Source organism: Polypterus senegalus, chromosome 5, assembly GCF_016835505.1.
Source record: "Polypterus senegalus isolate Bchr_013 chromosome 5, ASM1683550v1, whole genome shotgun sequence".
Classification (NCBI taxonomy): Eukaryota; Metazoa; Chordata; class Cladistia; order Polypteriformes; family Polypteridae; genus Polypterus; species Polypterus senegalus.
In genome coordinates, this window is record NC_053158.1 from 53963749 (window position 1) to 53983735 (window position 19987).

At 36.6% G+C, this 19987-nt stretch overlaps 1 protein-coding gene across 1 annotated transcript in view; it reads right to left on the minus strand.

The window, feature by feature from the left end:
- The window catches only part of trpa1b (transient receptor potential cation channel, subfamily A, member 1b), a 98007-nt gene that overhangs the window by 9685 nt on the left and 68335 nt on the right, over positions 1 to 19987 (minus strand). The window contains exons 21-26 of the mRNA XM_039754652.1: positions 18137 to 18306; positions 14563 to 14692; positions 10118 to 10300; positions 8953 to 9021; positions 8680 to 8784; positions 4194 to 4300 (exon numbers count right to left, since the gene is read on the minus strand). Coding sequence (XP_039610586.1) covers positions 4194 to 4300; positions 8680 to 8784; positions 8953 to 9021; positions 10118 to 10300; positions 14563 to 14692; positions 18137 to 18306 — 764 coding nt within the window. The remainder of the gene's footprint in view (positions 1 to 4193; positions 4301 to 8679; positions 8785 to 8952; positions 9022 to 10117; positions 10301 to 14562; positions 14693 to 18136; positions 18307 to 19987) is intronic.

Genomic DNA, 19987 nt, shown 5'->3' on the forward strand with positions numbered 1-19987 from the left:
ACGGATTTTTCGCTGGTTCGCCGCTTTCTGGACAATGGGTCTTTTAATTTATGCTACATGCTTCCTCAGTTTGTTAGCCCAGTTGATTTCATACAAGAGACGCTATTGGCGGATGGCTTAGAAGCTACCCAATCAGAGCATGTATTACATATTAACTAAAACTCCTAAATGCTAAAAGATATGCTTCCCGCGTGGCGCTTGTTTTGTTTGCTTCTCTTTGTCTCTCTCACTCTCTCTGCCTGACGGAGGGGGTGTGAGCAGAGGGGGCTGTTTACACAGTGGCTGTTTGCCTAGAAGATAGGACGCTCCTCTACAAAATGCCGCTTTATCGCGGTGCTTCTGTATACTTAAAAGTACGTATTGATTTTTTGATTGTGCTCCTTTGAAGATAAGATATGTTTGCATTCTTTTAATTGTGAGAAAGAACTGCCATCTCTGTCTTGTAATGAAGCACAGTTTAAACGTTTGACTAAAGGGTGTTATTTCATGTCTAGAGGGCTCTAATAATGTTAACAGTGTGGGAGAGTTTATAAGGGCTTAAAATATATAAAAATAACCATACAAACATATGGTTTCTACTTCGCGGAAATTCATTTATCGCGGCAGAGTCTGGAACTGATTAACCGCGATAAACGAGGGTTGACTGTATATGTTTATAGGCTCATTATTGTCATGTGTAGAGAGTACAGTGAAATTCTTACTTGCATGTGCTAATCAATATACAACACGTTGCCACTCTCTGGGAGCCATGGCTAGTGAGTATAACTACCATACCTGACAACCTCTTTCTTCCTTACCTGAAAAATCACAGATCATATGAGATGTAGATTGGAAATAGTCAGTTATTTAACTTTATGGATTTATTATATAGCTTTTTCATTATAGACAGACTTAATCCATTGTAATGTAGAAAACAAGAAGGAGAAATTCCAAATGAGCTAAATGTTTCAATTACAAATTCTAGTCAGCAACTTAACTAGACTGACTTGACCTTAATATCCAATGTCATTCCTTAATAGTATACATTAATATTACATTCATCTCTTTATTCTATGAGCACAATTGTTTCTTGGTTACATGGTGCTCAATTCCACACTTGCAGCATCTGGCACAAACCAGAAAACAACCAGTAGTTACAACCTATATACAACCATTCGAGTTACAACTGCAACCACATCTCACAGACAGTTTTCACCACACCACCTGTTACACCTTGATCTCAGCTTATTAACCTGCAGCAGTTTTGAATACATTCAATTACATTTGTCCTACAATCAGGTAAAAATGCAATTTATCTTGACACAAACATTAAGGTGATCAAGATGTATGAGGGAGGAAAATAAGTGAATGTGATCGCAAGTGACTTTAAGTTATCTGATTGTAACCAGTGTTCACTGGAGCAGTGTACTGATGTGCTCTGGCTTTGAATCTGGTTAACCTCCGAAGCTCCTGCGTTGTGACTCACGATATGCCGCTTTGTGCGAACGGCCACAATGGGGTAATGAAACCACACTGAACTCCTTTATATGTTAATGTTTATTATTAACAGAATGAAATATTAAAACAGAAAATATGAGTAGTCAAACTCTGCCAGTACTGCTTTTCCTCTCACAGTTAACACAATGAACACTGGAGGCACATACTGATGACATAACACAGACAAAGAAAGGATTTGTGAAGTTGTTAAAGGTCAAAGGTTAAACAGTAATAAACGAAACAAAATAATCCATCCATCCATTATCCAACCCGTTAGATCCTAACTACAAGGTTACGGGGGTCTGCTGGAGCCAATCCCAGCCAACACAGGGCGCAAGGCAGGAAACAAACCACAGGGCACACACACACACCAAGCACACTCTAGGGACAATTTGAAACAAAATAATAAAATAAAAAATATTTACAAAAAAAATGATAGAACATCTACAAAATGTGCCAAGAATGATGATAAAAAAGGATATAAAATGAACAATATGACTTATATAGTACTGTACATACGGACAGGTTTGAATACATTTACATTTAGTTGCTTAGCACACACTTTTATCCAAAGCGACTTACGAACGAGGTAAACAATCGAGTAACATTAGGCTAGTGCCTGTTTGTTCAGCAAGTGTAATAGACTGGGTAACTAAAGCTGATTGTCACAAGTGAAAAAATGTAATAACTCATACATTTACACTCATAGATTACAATCACTAAAGCAGTTAAACAAATTAACCAAGAATATAAAAATATTGCTAAGCAAAATTTTTTGTTTTTTATCAATCAACAGATATTTAAAGAACGGATGGGTTTTCAATCTTTTTTTAAATACACTGAGGGAGTCAGCAGTATAAATGGAGGTTGGCAGCCGGTTCCACCATCTTGGAACTACACAGGAAAAGAGTCTAGATTGAGACTTGATGCTACATAGAGGTGGCATCACCAGACGCCATTCTACGGCAGATCTGTGTGGTCGAGGAGTATATCACTTCACCAGTGTCTCCATATACTCTTTTGCTGACCCAAACATTTGGAACTTGAACTTAATCTGTGCTGAAAACATTTACTGATCCATTTTACATCCAGATTGATGTACAACTGGACCGTCAGAACCAAACGTGGTTGTAAGTCAACAAGCTACCTGTATATAATGTGAGTCTACTTAAAGGCATACTCACGCACACAATAAAGTGTCCTACAAGCTTAGTTTAAGTTCACCAGTTAATCTTACGAACATACCTTTATGATGTGGAAGAACAAAGGTGGATTTAGAGAAGTGCATAGAGATGCTTTGAGAGCATATAGACTCCATTCAGACACTGACAAAGTTTGGAACTGAGGTTAGGTTTCTGAAGTGTTGAGCCAGCAGTCCACACCACTGCACTCCCATGCCACCTTACTTCTCTCTTAGTTTGAATCCAGAAAACTTCCATTCACTCATTTCTGAACCCACTTTTTCTAATGCTCAGTCATGGGTAATTGGGAACAAGGCAGGAAAGTGTCATAGACATGAAAGCAGTCAATCCTAAGGCAGTCTAACTTGCACACAGCCTGACTAAGATAGTTAAGTAATTCCAATAAACCTAACACCTAACACATCCCATGATAAAACATGCTTCCTTAATAGGCTGGAACTGAATCAGAGTCAAAGTGTTATGAGACAGCCGTCTAGGTCAAAAATTCTTTTAAAGTTTGATTTCTTATTCTGCATTAATAAATATATTAGGATCAGATTTATATTATAGTTTTTTCGGTTAGAAAAGTATAAAGTAAAACAATGTGACGGAGCCAACCTGAAAAGTGGGAAGTAAATAAGTGGCAGACCTGGTATGGCCCTTCTTTTGTAGGGAGGACCTACAGTTAAGGTTAAGAGGGTTTGTAGCCATTTGGAGGCTAAGTCTTAAGAAGGTAGTCAGGATAACTCTCAAAGTGTGTATGCAGCCTTTAAAAGGTAGTGTTCCCCACATATTTGTTGAGTGCTCAAAAAGTAATTATTTTGTGGACTCTAAATTAAGTTAAAGGTTATTTGAAGAGGCAGGAGGCCAGAAGAGTATCCCCAAATTACTGGGTGGTAGCAGAGGGTTTTTGTAGTTAACAGTTGGGAAACTCATATAGAGTTTAGAGGACAAACAGCACCAGTGTCATCAATTGTTGCTGGCCCTTTAACTGTGCAGTAGGGTTCAGGAATATCTAGGGCCATCAGAAAGTCCTATGGGGAGAAGGCCACCTGACTTTATGGGGGCAACCTACAGCACAAAGCTCTCCCTTTGCCAGACAGCCTTTAAAATTAGAGTTGGGACACAAATGGAATGCCAGCTAAGACTACCCAGGGAGGTAATGCAGCCTGAATTCAGCGTGGAAAGGAGACAGTGAGAGCTTGGGGGGTGAGTGGGTGAAATATGCAAAAACACCCATATACTCACGCCATAGAGGCAGCAGGATTTGCTTTAGTGTGTTACTAAGTCATTTTGTGTTCTCCCATTGTTTATCACTTCCTGGATTTTATTTTGTGTCATACATTTGATAACATTTGTGGTACTTTTGGTACTGGTAAGAGTGCCACACAGAGAGGCCCACCATCACAATGCAAACATATGCTTTGATCCACTACAATCTAAAGTACTTAATGAATAGGCTATATTAATATTTAAACAAGACTTGTGAACTTTTAGATGAATCTTATTAAATATTGATACAAAATGTTTGCTTACCTGAACTTCTGCTTTTTCAATTCAAATTCTATAGGGCTTGCACAATCTCCTGATTCTAGTTTAGGCAGCAAATCTGACGCTGCATTTAAATTGAAGAAAAATGGCATCTGTTTAAAAAAACAAAAAAACAATGAGTTACCAAAGCTTGCGAGACATACTACCATCTTCTACGGTGTTTATAGTAAGTTTTGTGCTGGCTACAGTGTTAATGAGTTGTCTAGGACATTGACTTTAAGGGTTGCTTGAGCCTCTGAATTCAGAAACACTAAGGTGGCTCATGTACACGGAAGACGTATGTTTAATTAACAACAAACAAAACAAAACAGGAATAGGAACACAGAATGAGTAAAAACATAATACAACAAAACAAAACAGAATCATATAAGATTGCCTTTCGGGGCCGACTTAACCAGCTGAAGTCTTTTGCTATCCCCATGGGGTGACTCCACATGACACTATAAGCAGCCACCAATAAAGCACTCCTTCACCTATTCTTCCATCTCCTCAAACCACTCTGCCGTTTTTTCCTTCCTGCCAGATAAGCTCCTAATGATACCTGGCTAGTGACTGCAGGTTCCCCTGGTCTGTGGTGAGGAGGTCCTTCCACCTGAGTCACATCTGGGATAGACCTGACCCTGTAAAACTCTTACTTCACCTGGGTTCGGCTCAGATATAACTAGAAGCAAACTGACCTATACATAAAAAAGGGCTGTGCAACCCTACAGGGGTCTTAAAGAAACAGTTGAATCCTGCTGCCCCCACTTATAAGGATGTAGGATGCACAGCATTTGGTCTTGTATTTCCACTCTGTACTTCCATTATTTTATTATTTAAGAATTATTATTCCAGACAGGTCTTTGAATTTGACTAACTCTGGCATTCCTGCCAGGACAAGTAAACATGGTCTTCCTAACTTTTACAGGACCAGTAAGATTATAAAAGACTGTACTACACAGAACTATTTAGGATTTGAATTCTGAGACAAATATGTTATCTTTCTGTCAATATTAGGGAGCCTACAAAGATGTTTCTATACACTGCTGAAACAGCAAAATAAAAAGACAATGCTTAGACTTTACACTATACAGTGATCCCTTGCTATATCGCGCTTCAACTTTCGCGGCTTAACTTCATTGTGGACTTTAAATGTAAGCATATCTAAATATATATCACGGATTTTTCGCTGGTTTGTGGATTTCTGCGGACAATGGGTCTTTTAATTTATGGTACATGCTTCCTCAGTTGGTTTGCCCAGTTGATTTCATACATGGGACGCTATTGGCAGATGGCTGAGAAGCTACCTAATCAGAGCACGTATTACGTATTAAATAAAACTCCTCAATGATATATGATATGCTTCCCGCGCGGTGCTTCGCATACTTAAAAGCTCTAACAGCACCTATTGATTTTTGATTGTTTGCTTTTCTCTGTCTCTCTCACTCTCCCTGACATTCTCTGCTCCTGACGGAGGGGGTGTGAGCAGAGGGGCTGTTTGCACAGAGGCTGTTTGCCTAGAGGATACGGACACTCCTCTCAAAAATGCTGAAAGACTACCTTCATATTGCTCCCTTCCTTGTGGCCGCTTTATCGCGGTGCTTCGCATACTTAAAAGCCCAACAGCACCTATTGATTTTTGATTGTTTGCTGTTCTCTCTCTCTGCCTCTCCCTCTCTGACATTCTCTGCTCCTTGCACGCACTCCTTTGAAGAGGAAGATATATATGCATTCTTTTAATTGTGAGAAAGAACTGTCATCTCTGTCTTGTCATGGAGCACAGTTTAAACTTTTGACGAAAGGGTGTTATTTCATGTCTAGAGGGCTCTAATAATGTTAAAACGTATTTAGAAGGTCGTAAACAGGTTTTCTATGCTCTAACTGCGAAAATATTAGATTTATAAATAAAGAATCCTACTTCTCAGAAATTCATTTACCGCGGTAGAGTCTGGAACTGATTAACCATGATAAACGAGGGTTTACTGTACTAATGAGAGCATGCTATATGGGATTTATTTAAAATTCTTTATTAACCTTTAAGGAGATGGGGATATTCTATGAGCTATTTTGTATATATATTTATTTGCAATAATCATTTAATAAAGTATAACAAAAATGTTTATAATGAATGTATTATAGCTATTTAAATTATGTTAGTATAAAATTAAACATATAACTCAATTAAAGGTATTGACAAAATATACATACTGAAAACAACAACCAAAGTAGTGGCACATGTAATTGTTAACTATTGCAGTGCCAGTTAACCCATTAGGCAACTTAGGTGGCCACCTAGGGTGCCATCCCTATTGGGGGTTGATTTAGCAAGCTAGTTCTCCTTTGTCTTGGACAGCATGAGCTGCATTGTACATGCTCCATACTTCTATGGCACTGGCACATAAAACCTATGCAATGTGGAGAGATGGGAAAGATGTCAAACCCTCTGTTAGGTTAACGGGGTGTGGCTCACCAAACTTACTTTCCCTACCCCTGTCCTCACCACTACCAAAATATACACTGCAGCTGAAGTGGTGACAAGAGGATGAGAACTTGTTGAGGAGTGTTTCAACATAAAAAGGCAAAAGCCATCAGGCACTCAATAATGCAAAATGAAAGTGAACTAAACATAGACATATGAAAACTCTGCCATTGCATGAAATGTGTTTGTTTTATTGCCGCAGCATGCCAGCATCACTATCACTATTAGCATAAATGTAAGCCAACTAAGTTCACTACACTAGATAACTGATGTGCAATGTTAGTCTGCAGGCTGTTAATTACCTGCTTGTAATTAGCTACCTGAATTTTCTTTTCTTTATATGCATAACAGTGCTATCTAGACATCACAGACATAACCAAGTTCTGTGGTTGTCAGAAAGGTTTTAATGAAAAATAAAGTTACTGTATTGCCATAATAATTATCTAATTAACCTTACTAAGCACACTTTCATGGCCATATTCGATCAATAGGGAAGATGCTCCATGGTTCGATTGTATTTATGTCACTAATCATTTAATGGGTGTAATCAGAGATATGAGTCTGTAATATTATAATAAAAGGTAATAGGTTCAACTGCATAGGTGTATTTCATAGCATTTTATGTTATTTCAGATGCACTTTTACAATATCTAGAGTCACCCTCGCCAAACACATCTTCTTCAGGTGATCATAACAATGTCATGTCTGTCCTTAAATTTTTTTAAATGTTAGTTGTGAAAGCTCGGCAATTATTTTGTTATATTTAAGTGATATCTTCTTATATAATACACTGTTGTGGCTGTTCATTTGTCTGTCCAGGATTTTAAATCACCTGTAGCTCGCAAACCATTTGACCTATTGACCTGAAATCTGGTACACATATACTATGTGATGTCTACTATCTGCTTTTGGGGTGATGGTTGGCCTCCAATGTTATTCCTCTTTTTATTTTTATTTTATTTATTTTATTGTAGAATCAACTCTCAGCAGTGGGCAGCAGGGCGGCCGTGCGGCACATGTGTACGGGTGCCTTTCTCATCTCTACCACCGTTGCCGTCACTTCCCCTACCTCTTCATATCTTAAATCATTCTTGAGGCAGATTGAAAACTTAAGTGCCAGCTTAAGTGAAAAATTAAAGAAAACACACTAAGTAATTGCAACACAAACACTTAATCAGTTTTAATGCAAAAAGATGCCGACGAAAGAAGAGAAGAAGTGGGCCACCAGGGTGGAGAAAAGAAGAGCTGCTCAGGGAGCAGCAAGCGCATCAACCTCTGAGCAAATGAATGCTAAACGTACAGAGAAAGAGTATGAAAACTGTGCAGTACGCCGTTACTGGTAATGTATAATATGAAAAGTTCCAAATGTAATTATGTTCTTTAATTTCTTCTTACATTCATATAGTTTTAATTGTGCGTTTGACTCAAAGTACCTGTTTAATCCATTTATTATTACTAATACAAGCCATGTTACCTGTCAAAGACAGGTAATAGAACACATTTAAAAATATTCTGAATTTGTAAGAAAATTTACTGAAAAATTGCTTTTCATATCAGGCCCTTCAGTTACAGACAAACAGAGAAAGTGAAGACAGTTTAGCAGTAAAAGTACTGAAAACTGAAAGTTATAAAAGTAAAAACTTTGGCTAAATTTTAACAAAAAGGGTGAATGATATCTGAGTGTGTTAGCCATATTAAATAAACCAACAGTTTTACAACAATCAAGCAAATAAATAGGCACAATTCCTGAATATATTTGAAAACAACTGATAAAGTTACAGAAATAGTGAAAAATTATTAACTCTTGTTTTAATCTTCAAGTTATTTTTCGCATGAAGTAGTAGTTCATCCACTACAAAACAGTATTTTCTATTGTAGAATTTGTTTAGAAAATGCACTTTTCATGGGAATATGACTAATGATCATGGTTTATATCTGAGACCTTTTTCACATGTCATAAAACAAATTTAGGCAAGTTGCTACATAAAATGAATAACCAATTTTTTGTTCAACCTTTGAACCACAAACTTTGTTGGGATAGACTGTGACAATGTCTTGGTCCACTCGGCGCATAAACCAGTAAGGCAGCTTTTCCTCAAGACTTGTATGTAGGTCAACCTATTTGAAGAAAAAAAAAAATCTTTATTTTCTCAAAAAGTTATTATTTTTTCTAGATACAAAGTCAATTAACATACTATAATTAAAATTGTTCATAAATGTATAACTATGTTAATATGCATATCTAATATTAGCTTCATTTTAAGAATTAATTTTAAGAATACTTACCTGCATAGCAATTCTTTTCAAACAAGCATTTCTCTGAACCTCTGCAATATCTCCAACGGCCAAACCAATCTAAAGGTATAAAAATATAAAGCTGAATAAGATGTACTATATTGCTGTGTGTATACTGGGAAAATTGACAGAGCTAGAGCCAGGAGAGTTGCAGTCAGTCAGTCAGTCATTGTCCAACCTGCTATATCCTAACACAGGGTCACCGGAGCCAATCCCAGGGCACAAGGCAGGAACAAACCCTGGGTAGGACGCCAGCCCACCACAGGACAAACACCAAGCACACACTAGGGACAATTTAGGATCGCCAATGCACCTAACCTGCATGTCTTTGGACTGTGGGAGGAAACCAGAGCACCCGGAGGAAACCCATGCAGACACGGGGTGAACATGCAAACTCCACTCAGGGAGGACCCGGGAAGCGAATCCAGGTCTTACTGCGAGGCAGCAGCGCTACCACTGCGCCACTGTGCCGCCCTAGGAAAGTTGCATCTGAGAACTAATTAGTGCAAGTTTACAATGATGGGTGTCCTATGCTATACACATTGAATTCACTACAATTGAAGAACCAAGTCAGGACAAGGCATGAGTACATTGCAGGGTACATAAACTCTTGGTTGAAAATTAACATAACATCATAATAAGTGGAGTATAATGGAGAACAACAATCTTAAAAAGACATTAAAGGCCAGTGTCCTAAAGCTGTAAGGCAGCTTTAACCACTGCACTTTCATTTTGCATTATTGCAATTTTACTTTAATGGTCAAATGACATTTTCTCAAGCACACAATAAGACCATTTATTATGACATTCTTCATATGTTTCAAGTTATTTTTTGTAATAAAGATTTTACCTATAAATCTCTGATAAAGGTACACCACACCCAAAACAAAACAAAAATGGAAAACATTTTCTCTGCATTATGAACATCTAGTGACAGGCTGTAGTAAATATCCCTTATTATTGCATTCTGAACTACCTACAGAATTTGAATCTAGTTAACTTTTTATCTGAATGTACTTATATGGTAAAATAATATGGTATGTCTTCATTTATCAAAACTGTAAGCATAATGTCTTGCTAATTGAAATAATGCACTTCTAGGTCACTGAAAATATGTTGTATTTAAAGAAAAACAAAGATTTATAGACACACTCACCAGCAAGTTCATCAGAAGAATTGGGACCAAAAGAAGAAACCAAACTAAAGCAATAAATGTAAGTGGTGGAAAAGCCATTCTACCATTTAGGAATGGCACTAAGAAATTGTCTTGGTAGCTTATTTCACCCAGCATCATAGCAAATGTCTGCATTACAGAGACTGGTATGGTTCTGTAATTTCTCTGTGAAACAGGAAAAGAAAATGTATTATTCCAGTTTGTTGTTGAATGGTATGGTATTCTGTAATTTCTCTGTGAAAAAGGATTAGAAAATGTCTTGCTTCAGTAAACAAAACTGAGAAGAGTTTGTTTTAAGCATTCGTTGTTACTTTTTTATTTCCAAACCATACATATTTTTACTATTTCTTTATTTATGTATTCCTGTTTAATATAAAGTAGACGTCTCTCTACAGATTTGATTTTGTTGGATAATCTACCTTTTCAAAAGTGATTAAAGGTGTGGCATGATCATAAGCAAGATGACACGTCGCAAAATAAAATGCAATGCAATACTCAAATACACTCATGTTGGAATATTTATTTTGTACTTTCATTAATAAAAAACATTAATTTTCAGTGCAACACACAATATCTGTGCCCTTTTAAAATGAAACACAAAGACGTAATATTTTAAGTCATATCCATTTGATTGTGCACTAAATGAGCTTTAAGTAAAACTAAAGCAAACTCAGTATACAGTATTTCAGTTTCTGCTGGGACCGCACTGAATTTCTTTCCACATATACACATTAATTGGGTTGAAACTAAATGAAATGGAATAACCAATCAGCAAGGTGTAGAGCAAGTGTCTCTGGCAATAGATGCAAGAAAAGCATTTCAGTCACGACTATCTACTGGCACAGTCCCAACATTAAATAAGTTCATCAACAGATGATGTGAGTTGATGAATCTTTGGAAGTTGTTATTCTGGTCTCACTAAAAATATTTACTCTTATGGTATGTAATCTAATGTTGTGTGTTTCCATTTATCAGTACAGTGTGGTCTATGGCCGGCTTGTCATTCCAGCCAATAGCCCCAGGCTGCCAGATGGAGCTCTCCCTGCAGCATGGAGGTGCCCCGGATACAGGGAATCATGGACGATAGAGTTTTCCCCTACAGCCCTGCTGGATACCACAGGGGCCAACAGAGGATGCTGCAGGGAGGTCCAGAGAGTCATATTTGCCCTACGCTCTGGAAGTATGTCCGAGTCACATGGACAAGAGGAATGGCATACTTCCGGGTTGAAGAAGAAGACTTTTAATCTGACCCAGAAGTGATAGGAGATCACATGGACTGGAGGATTGGAAACACTTCCGGGTCAGGGACTATAAAGGATTGTGGGAAAGCCCCAGACATCGAGCTGAGCTGGGTGGAAGGGTGGCAACGTGTCTGGGAGTGTGGAGGATTGTTTATTGATTAGTTATTGTATTATTTATGAGTATTGTGGAGAGGAGGGTGCTTTGTACACTGTTTAATAATAAAAGTTGCATATTTGGACTTTTACCTGTTGTTTGACGTTTGATCTGAGAGCTCAAGGGAGCAATACCACCCCCTATCTGTTACAACAGTTAAATTTTCAAGGTATAGAGATTTGCTTGTTTTAACTGTCTACCAATAAAAAAAAATCGTTAGAATAAATGTGATCTCCAAACTTATTTTTTTCATATCTTTTTTATTCATACCCCTTGTGATAGCCAGATTTCATATTGTTATCGATTTTTTTCTTCATTACCACTGTGCCAAACATCTAACAGAAGTTCATGCTAAAAGTATAAATGACTGATATCACTGAGTTAATTAGGCAAGTCATGGATGCACTGGAACAACAGCAGGTTAATAAAGGAATGCCAGGAGCAAATGAAGCCACTAGTAGCACCATCACCAGCCTGTTTCTTACTTCAGTCAGCACTCTCACCCTTTAAGATCTTGTCTTTTTCTACATAATATACAGTAATACAGGGTAAAAAAATTTGTATAACAGCTAGCTGGTAAGAGCTCTTACCAAATTAGATGGAGCCAGCTACTTAAACTGGCAATGAAATCTATAAAATGTTTCCTTATATACCACAGCTTTCTGGAGAGAGAGCACTGGGAATGGGCATCCTGTGGCAACATTTGGAGGAGTATGCTTGTGTCGAGTAAAACAACAAATACACACATTTGTGTGACTGTGCATGAAGTCTCTCTGTATATCTCATGTAGTACATTATGGCCACAATAGTGTGCCTGAGAAATGTGAGCAGAGAGAGAACAGGAAATGATGAAGACGCTAAAAGCGGAGGTCAGAGGAAATCCAAGATCAAAGCAAAGAAGATAGAAACAAATTAATGATAACAAAAGGCACAGAAAAGTCAAGCAAAATGACACCTTTTATTGGATAACTAAAAACATTACAATATGCAAGTTTCGAGGAAACTCAGGCCCCTTTTTGCTTGACTTTTCTCTACATTCATAATGGCTGACACGGTACAACACCCTAGTACAAAGGGCACAGACAAATTCAGAGATCAGAAACATAGCTGCATGTACAGCAATAGCAAAATATGACCAAATTGTAATTGTCAGTTATTCTGACACCTTCAAGTGCATGCAGAAGAAGAAGAAAGGATGCGGAAATTAGTTAAAAACAAAGCATGAGTCGAAACCAAAAAATAATCTTCTCTTTCATCTTTCAAAGAAATCACTTAGTGTTACCTCTAGGGACACACCCCTAGCAACCCAATCTGCATCACAGCAACAGGACCGCAAAATTGCAACATGTATGTATACAAAATGGCATTGTGGGAAAACTCAAAACATTTGTAAATTCGAACAAATAACATTGCTCATGGATTCTCTGATGTTCACACCAAAGGATTTACACAGAAAAATCTATAAAGAACAATAAAAATTAATTAAGTACTCTACAAACTCACAACCCCTACTGCTGATATCCCTTTCCTCACCTCTTGACACTGATTGGTTATTGTATTTCATTTAATTTTGGCACTGCTAACACCTTCTTCTGGAAAGGAATGTAGTGCTCTCTATTCTATACTGCATTGTAAAGCAATAACTCATTTGATTGATGTCTTTTTAAATAAAACACAAAAAATTGTGGCAAAAATGAAATGCATGACATGAATATGCTTTACATATTTTATGCAGTGGATTTTCTTCTATTAAATTAGGACTACTTGATAAAGTTTATAATCTCTTAGTACATAGTATACAGGTTTTAAAAAAGAGCTCATGAAGAAATTTTGGAACACTGGAATAAAAACTCTGCATGTTACAATTATGCAAACACATGTTTCTTACACATAAAGGAAATGCATTGACAGTTTTAAATTTGTGGACTCCTTTTGCTAGTGACTAATTTTAATTTTTGTTCTTCAAATTTAATTTCATGTTTCAGAATATTAGTTTGCATTTATTAAATCCGTGAAGGTATTAGCCCTAAAAATAGCCTGAAGGGAACTGAGCAGGATCTCCTACATTTTGAAATGTGTGAATCTCTTATTGTTTTTTTTTTTCAATTAAATTTTCACATTTTTATATTATGATATTCATTTCAATTGAAGACAAAATGAGAAGCTGTATTCAGTTTTGAAAGCAGTTACTGCATATGTGCTTTTTTATGTCTATTATACTAAGTGTTGGGTTACATTAACTAGAAGACAATAACAATGTGTTTTTTCTTTCTTTGTTTCTTTCTAGCACGACTGTTTAATCAATGTCTCATTTTCAATCAGTAATTACATTATGTTTTATATAGCATTTCTTTTAACGTACAGTATTAAATATTCCTATAGAAGGCAATAATTATAACATGAAAATAAAGAGTAAGTATGTTTAACATGCACAATTTTTAATTAAAAAGTAGACTTGATGAGTATAGGTTGGGAAAAAAATAAATTAATGGCAACAACAGAACCAATTTTATGCAATGTAATAGAGAAAAAGCAATCATTATATACTGACCTGAATGGAAAACGAAAGAGACAGCTTTATTACAAGAAAGTTAATAAAGCCTACTGTCAAACAAAATACATCCTTTCAATTCAACATTTTAGACACTAATAACAAACTAAGTGTTTAAATTCCAATGACATAACATTAATTTCAGAATACAGTGTGATGAGCCTTTGCAACTCCAAATTATAAAGAATCTATATATTTGGGTTGAGAACATGATGAACTTTAAATGAAGCAATATGCTGAAAGAATATTCTTACTAATAGAAATACCAGGTGTGAGATCATATTACAGCAATGTATCTCATTTCTATACTGATTTATGTTACTGCATCTGTGGAATCATATTGTACGCTTATACAGTATATCCCTACCACTAACAAATTTCCATGAGAAAGTATAAAGCATGTCCTTCTATCAACATATACCTACATATACAAAATTGTTTCTCGTACTGAATCTGAAAGAAGAATAAAATGGTGCTTTACCTGTTCAATCATTAAAGCATAAAAGGAGAGTGCAAATGCGAGTATTAGAAAGAAGAACACTAAAACAATTCGAATAAGAGTGCGGAGTATTTCTCCAAACATGACTACATAAATCCCAAAATTTTCAAACCTACAAAAGAAACAAGAATCAAATCACATGAACAGAAACAGAAAATTCAATAGCTATTTTTAAGAAATTTGATGATTTTACCATTGCTACATTATTATAATTTAGTAAGTACACAGACTGTGCTTACACTTAGACTTCCTATCAAATATTTAATGTCAGACCCCATCTCTGGTATTTTTTTGCAGTTGGAATAAACAGTACGCAGAGTCATATAATACTAGTATAAAAAAAACAACCATAGTACAACATTTTGACACTTATGCAATTAACTACAACCCTAAAAATTAATCATTTTTCTGTCGTTCCTTGGTAATTTTTTCATTTTTAATCAAAGCAGGCATTACACTTTGAAAAACTTTTAAAGAAAGATCAGTTTCTTTCTTCTTACTGTTATGAACCTGAAACAAGTTCATGTCCTGAGACAGAATGGCAGTTTGCTCCATCGTTTATTCATGTCTTTTACACAAGTACAGTAAGTTTTATAGTGTAGTTTCTTTCTAAAAGTTATTTTCAACATTTTTCTAAATTTCACCTTTAGAATATTAAAGACTTAACTTTAATAGAGAGATAAAAAGAGACAGAAAGACTATATACAGTATTCAGTATGTATTCTGTACTGACAGAGGGCCTGGTGGGGATTGCAGTACAAGTTAATTGAAGATCACATAAGACCAGCACTAATATGTTCAGTGAAAATTACTTTTAGAGATTAGAGATACAGTAGTCCAAAGGGAGTGGGGGACAACAGGAGTCCCACAAGCCAAGTAGATGGTGCATTAATACCCTGTGCAATGAGTCAAAGACTTTATCTGTCCCTTTCTAAATCCTAGAGATTTACAGTCCAGAGGCCTCATGTATAAATGGTGCATATGTACAAAAATATTGGGTACGCCTGTTTCCACGCTCAAATCGACTGGTATAAAAGCTAAACTTGGCACATTTTCATGGCAGCCTCAGACCAGGCGTACGCACATTTCTGTTAAGTGTTGTAAATGGGTGTCACCCAGCGTCAACTGTTTCTGTTTGGTTTCCCTTTCTTTATTAGATTCACATCCATAATGCAAGCCTTACCAAATACACCAAAATTAACTGCATATCATTTATAAATTTAAGGCACTTAATTGTAACCAATCTGTTTCAATATAATGGTGCACGGAATAGCCTAACTATTCCAACTACCATGGCTGCTGTAGCATTGTTAGAAGACATCGCAAGTGGAAGGATTAGAAGAGAGCGCATGTTTAGAGATCATACTGATATCTTCTCCCTTGATGATACCTCGCTTCTAAGTCAATTTTGATTTCCAAAAGCTATCCTTTTGGAGCCATGTGCTAAACTGGGGCCAGCTTTAGAAAGGAAGACTTTGACCAATTGTGCTCTACCTGTTCCTTTGCAAGTTTTTTTTCCACCCTCAGGTGTTTAGCTATAGGAGCTTTCCTAAATGAACTGGATGACTGATCAGGTATTTCTCAGGCATCACTAAGTCGTGCCCTGGCAGCTGCATGGGATGGTTTTATCCACTTGATATCTAGATATATAAGTTTTCCTTACACTGTGGTTGAACAGCCAAACATCAAAGTGCAATTTGCAGCAATGTCCAGTTTCCCAAATGTAACTTATGTTTTCCAAATGTAATCATTGAATTTGCTTATGTAAGTCAAAAGCATTTCCACTCTATAAATGTGCAGATTATCTCTAATGCGAAAATGCGTCTCATTAATGATTCCTTCATTCTGAGAAAGAGGAGTGTGGGGAGCAAACATGATGGTGTTGTGTGTGTGATTGCTGGCTTCTTGGTAAAATAAGACATTTAATATTAGCCCTTCGATCCAAACTGTAAGTTATCTGTATAATGTAACCATATAATATGATTACTTAGGTGACAGTGGGTATCCTTTGAAGATGTGGCTTCCCACCCCGCTTGACAATCACTTACTGAACAAAAGCATTGTTGTAATGACCTCCACTCTCAGGCTTGGTCGGTGGTAAAATGCTGTGTCTCGCCAATAATTGCAGCAGCTCATTGCTCAAACAGTGTGAGCTCCAGAATTCCACTACCTCCTCTGGTGGTGTTTACACTCAGACACTGGGCTACAACTTGCCTTTTAACGTCGAATATGATACCAGACCACTTCTTTTTTATTTCTGGGCACTGTGAGACTTTCTGAACGTGATCTTTTGAGTGCCTCCACCATGCTGTACCATTCCACCAATTTCCTATAGCTGCTTATACCACTGCTTAAGCCACCAAGTAGTACATCTTTCCTTGCCTCCACTTCACTAGGCAGACCTCCATTTCGCATTCACTAAAATTCTTTTTTACATGTGGTTTTACCAATTGGAAGGGTCTATTTAAATTGATTTGCATGTTCAAATAGACACAGTTTTGGCTTGTGCATGTGTGCTAAAATTCACGTTGATTAGGATTTATAAAGGGAAAGTATGTAGAACCTGCGGTGGGTTGGCACTCTGCTCAGGATTGGTTCCTGCCTTGTGCCCTGTGTTGGCTGGGATTGGCTCCAGCAGACCCCCGTGCGGATTCAGCGGGTTGGAAGATGGATGGATGAAGTATGTAGAACTTTGATTATGCAGAGTTTTATGCATCTAAATTTTTGTGTATGTTTGTACATTACTAGTTTTGTCCATACACCATATTTTAGTGTGAATTCTACATAAGGCGTTATACATGAGGCCCCAGGACTGCAAGGAGAACTGGGACTGCTCGAACATTTCTACCAGGATGTCTCTAAGACAGTAAATAATTTAATATTACATCTTCTTACATGTATTTTTGACATTTATTTATTATTTTTGATTACTGTTTTAACATCACATGATGATGATGACATCACTCTACCAGTTTCAGTTTTTGGCTGGCATGATGCCAGATGTCACTAGAGGACATGTCCTAGGTATGTGATATCATCGGGAAATGGTTAAGTGATTTTGGCACCTTATTTAATGCCAATCCACAAAAACAGTAATTATCTTTACTTTGTTCAATAAACATAACAGATTTTGCTAAAACTGCTTTTGAGGGGTTTGGATTATTGTTTTTGACCATTGCTTGTCTTGACCTCAAAACTTGTCTGTTTCTTCTTAATTTGGTTGTTGATTTTTTTGCCTTTTAGCTGTTTGATCTCACTTCTTTCTGAACTATCACCTCACTAACTTTCTTTTTACTGTTCTGATCATACTTTTTTTGAAGAGATTAAAACAGTTACATTTGGACATAGAATAGGGAGCAAGTAGATAGAGTGATCAGGTGAAGACAAATCAATATTCTGTTTGTGTTATCAGCTTTGTACAACATTCTTATAGGACCATATGTGCTTCTGTTAAGATTATGTTTGGAGTAAAAGCCCTTTTTTAATATATTACAGTAAATAATATTTGAGTAGTAGTTAATTTATGTAGTATACATAAATAAAAAATGAATACAACCTTTGCATATACAGCAGGTAATTTAGCCAGGATATAAAAATTGCAACAGCCCCAAATTGCCAGTGCCACGTATCCTTGACATTGAAAAGCATGGGAAGAACAAACAGTAAAGAAGTAATAGCAGCAGCCCAGTCCAGTCCATTAGAATAGTCAAAAAAATATCTGCAACGCTGCAAATGTAATTAAAAAGAAAAGGAACAGTTGATTTATGTCTTATAATTTATTTTCATAATGCTCTAGCTTATCAACAACATAAACAAAATTGTTGAATTATTGTGCATATATATTTACATTATATATCTTTAGTTACAAGGCTCTTTTCACATGTGCTAATGATTTTGATCAATTCCACTAGAAAATTATAGTACTTTCTGCATAATAACTCGGTGTGAATTGAATATAATTTAGAAAAACATAGCAATCAGAGCATACTTTGCAGAGTTCTATTCCAGTTCCCCTGAATTACACACTGGATCCACTAATCTATTTTGTGATTTTCCACTTATTTTTTTGTTTCATAGAAAATAGCGTTGGAAATTATGTCATATTAAACAAAAGCTGTGGTTCGCTAAACCTTGACACAAACCTGTAGATTGGTGGTACTACATTTACATTTTCATTTATTTGCTTAGCAAATGCTTTTATCCAAAGCTTCTTACAAAAGAGAAAATTGAATTTTCTCATTATTTTAAATTTACTTATTATCTACTAACTTACAATACTTGAGATACAATTCAGGTAGTACTTCAGGTAATAATTAAAATAAATAATTTTACTGTGGAATATTTAGAGATACACTATACCGTTACTTATTGTGTTGCATTATTTTTAAAATACCATATGCAGTCTATTAAGCCAGTTAGAAAATGAACATATGGTATAACATTTGGGTGCATTCGGGGACTTTGTAAATATTATGAATAAGACAAGGAGAGGGCAGACTTTATTCCAACTACTCGCTATTAAGGATACCAGGTCATTGTAGTGCTTTTCCTGTAAATTATGCTGTCAAGTTTCAAATCATCCTGTATGTAAATCTAAAATTAATAATTCCTACTTGAAATACTGTGCATTCATTTACATTAAATTTAATATGCACAGATCAGCCCAAACCTTTACTCTGTCCACATCCCTCTTTAATGGTTTTACTGACTCCAGATTATCTGCTGTTAAACCTGGTTTGGTATCGTCTGCACTGGTGTAGCAATGAATTGTGCAGATTGTGCAAAGCACAAGGGCCTGCAAGCTTGGGGGGCTCACTCGGGACCGTATAGATTTTTAAAAATTTTTAATAACTAAAACAGCGGTTTCACAGTCTTGATGTAGTGACTTCAACGTTCAGTGCCGTGTTACTATCAACTCTGACCTCGATGGCTGACAACAAATTGTATGCTGCTGCCGATCTTCTCATTGAACGCTACAGCACCGACATTTCACTGGCATTTTCCTCTCAATTGTTGTCGTTTCGTGCATGTTTTAAATCAATCCTGTCAACCAAGTCGACTGTTTTTGAAGTAGCTGAACTGTTGCTGATAGATCACTGTGCACTGCCGTCTACTTCCAGTGACATTTGCATGGCTTACATGTTACTGCTGACTATACCAGTGACTGTCGCTGCATGTAAACAATCGTTCTCCAAGTTAAAACTCATCAAAAATGACTTCAGAAGCACCACACAGCAAGACAAACCTAGTGGCTTGGCTGTACTCTCAATCGAAAACAAGTGTGCCAGACAACTTGGCGTGTGAAACATTGTTGAGACTTTTGAGCAACAGAAGGAACGCAAGCGAGTATTTTAAGGTACTCGCGGTGGCAACTCCTAACAGAAACGGCCGAAAGAAGAAGTGATAT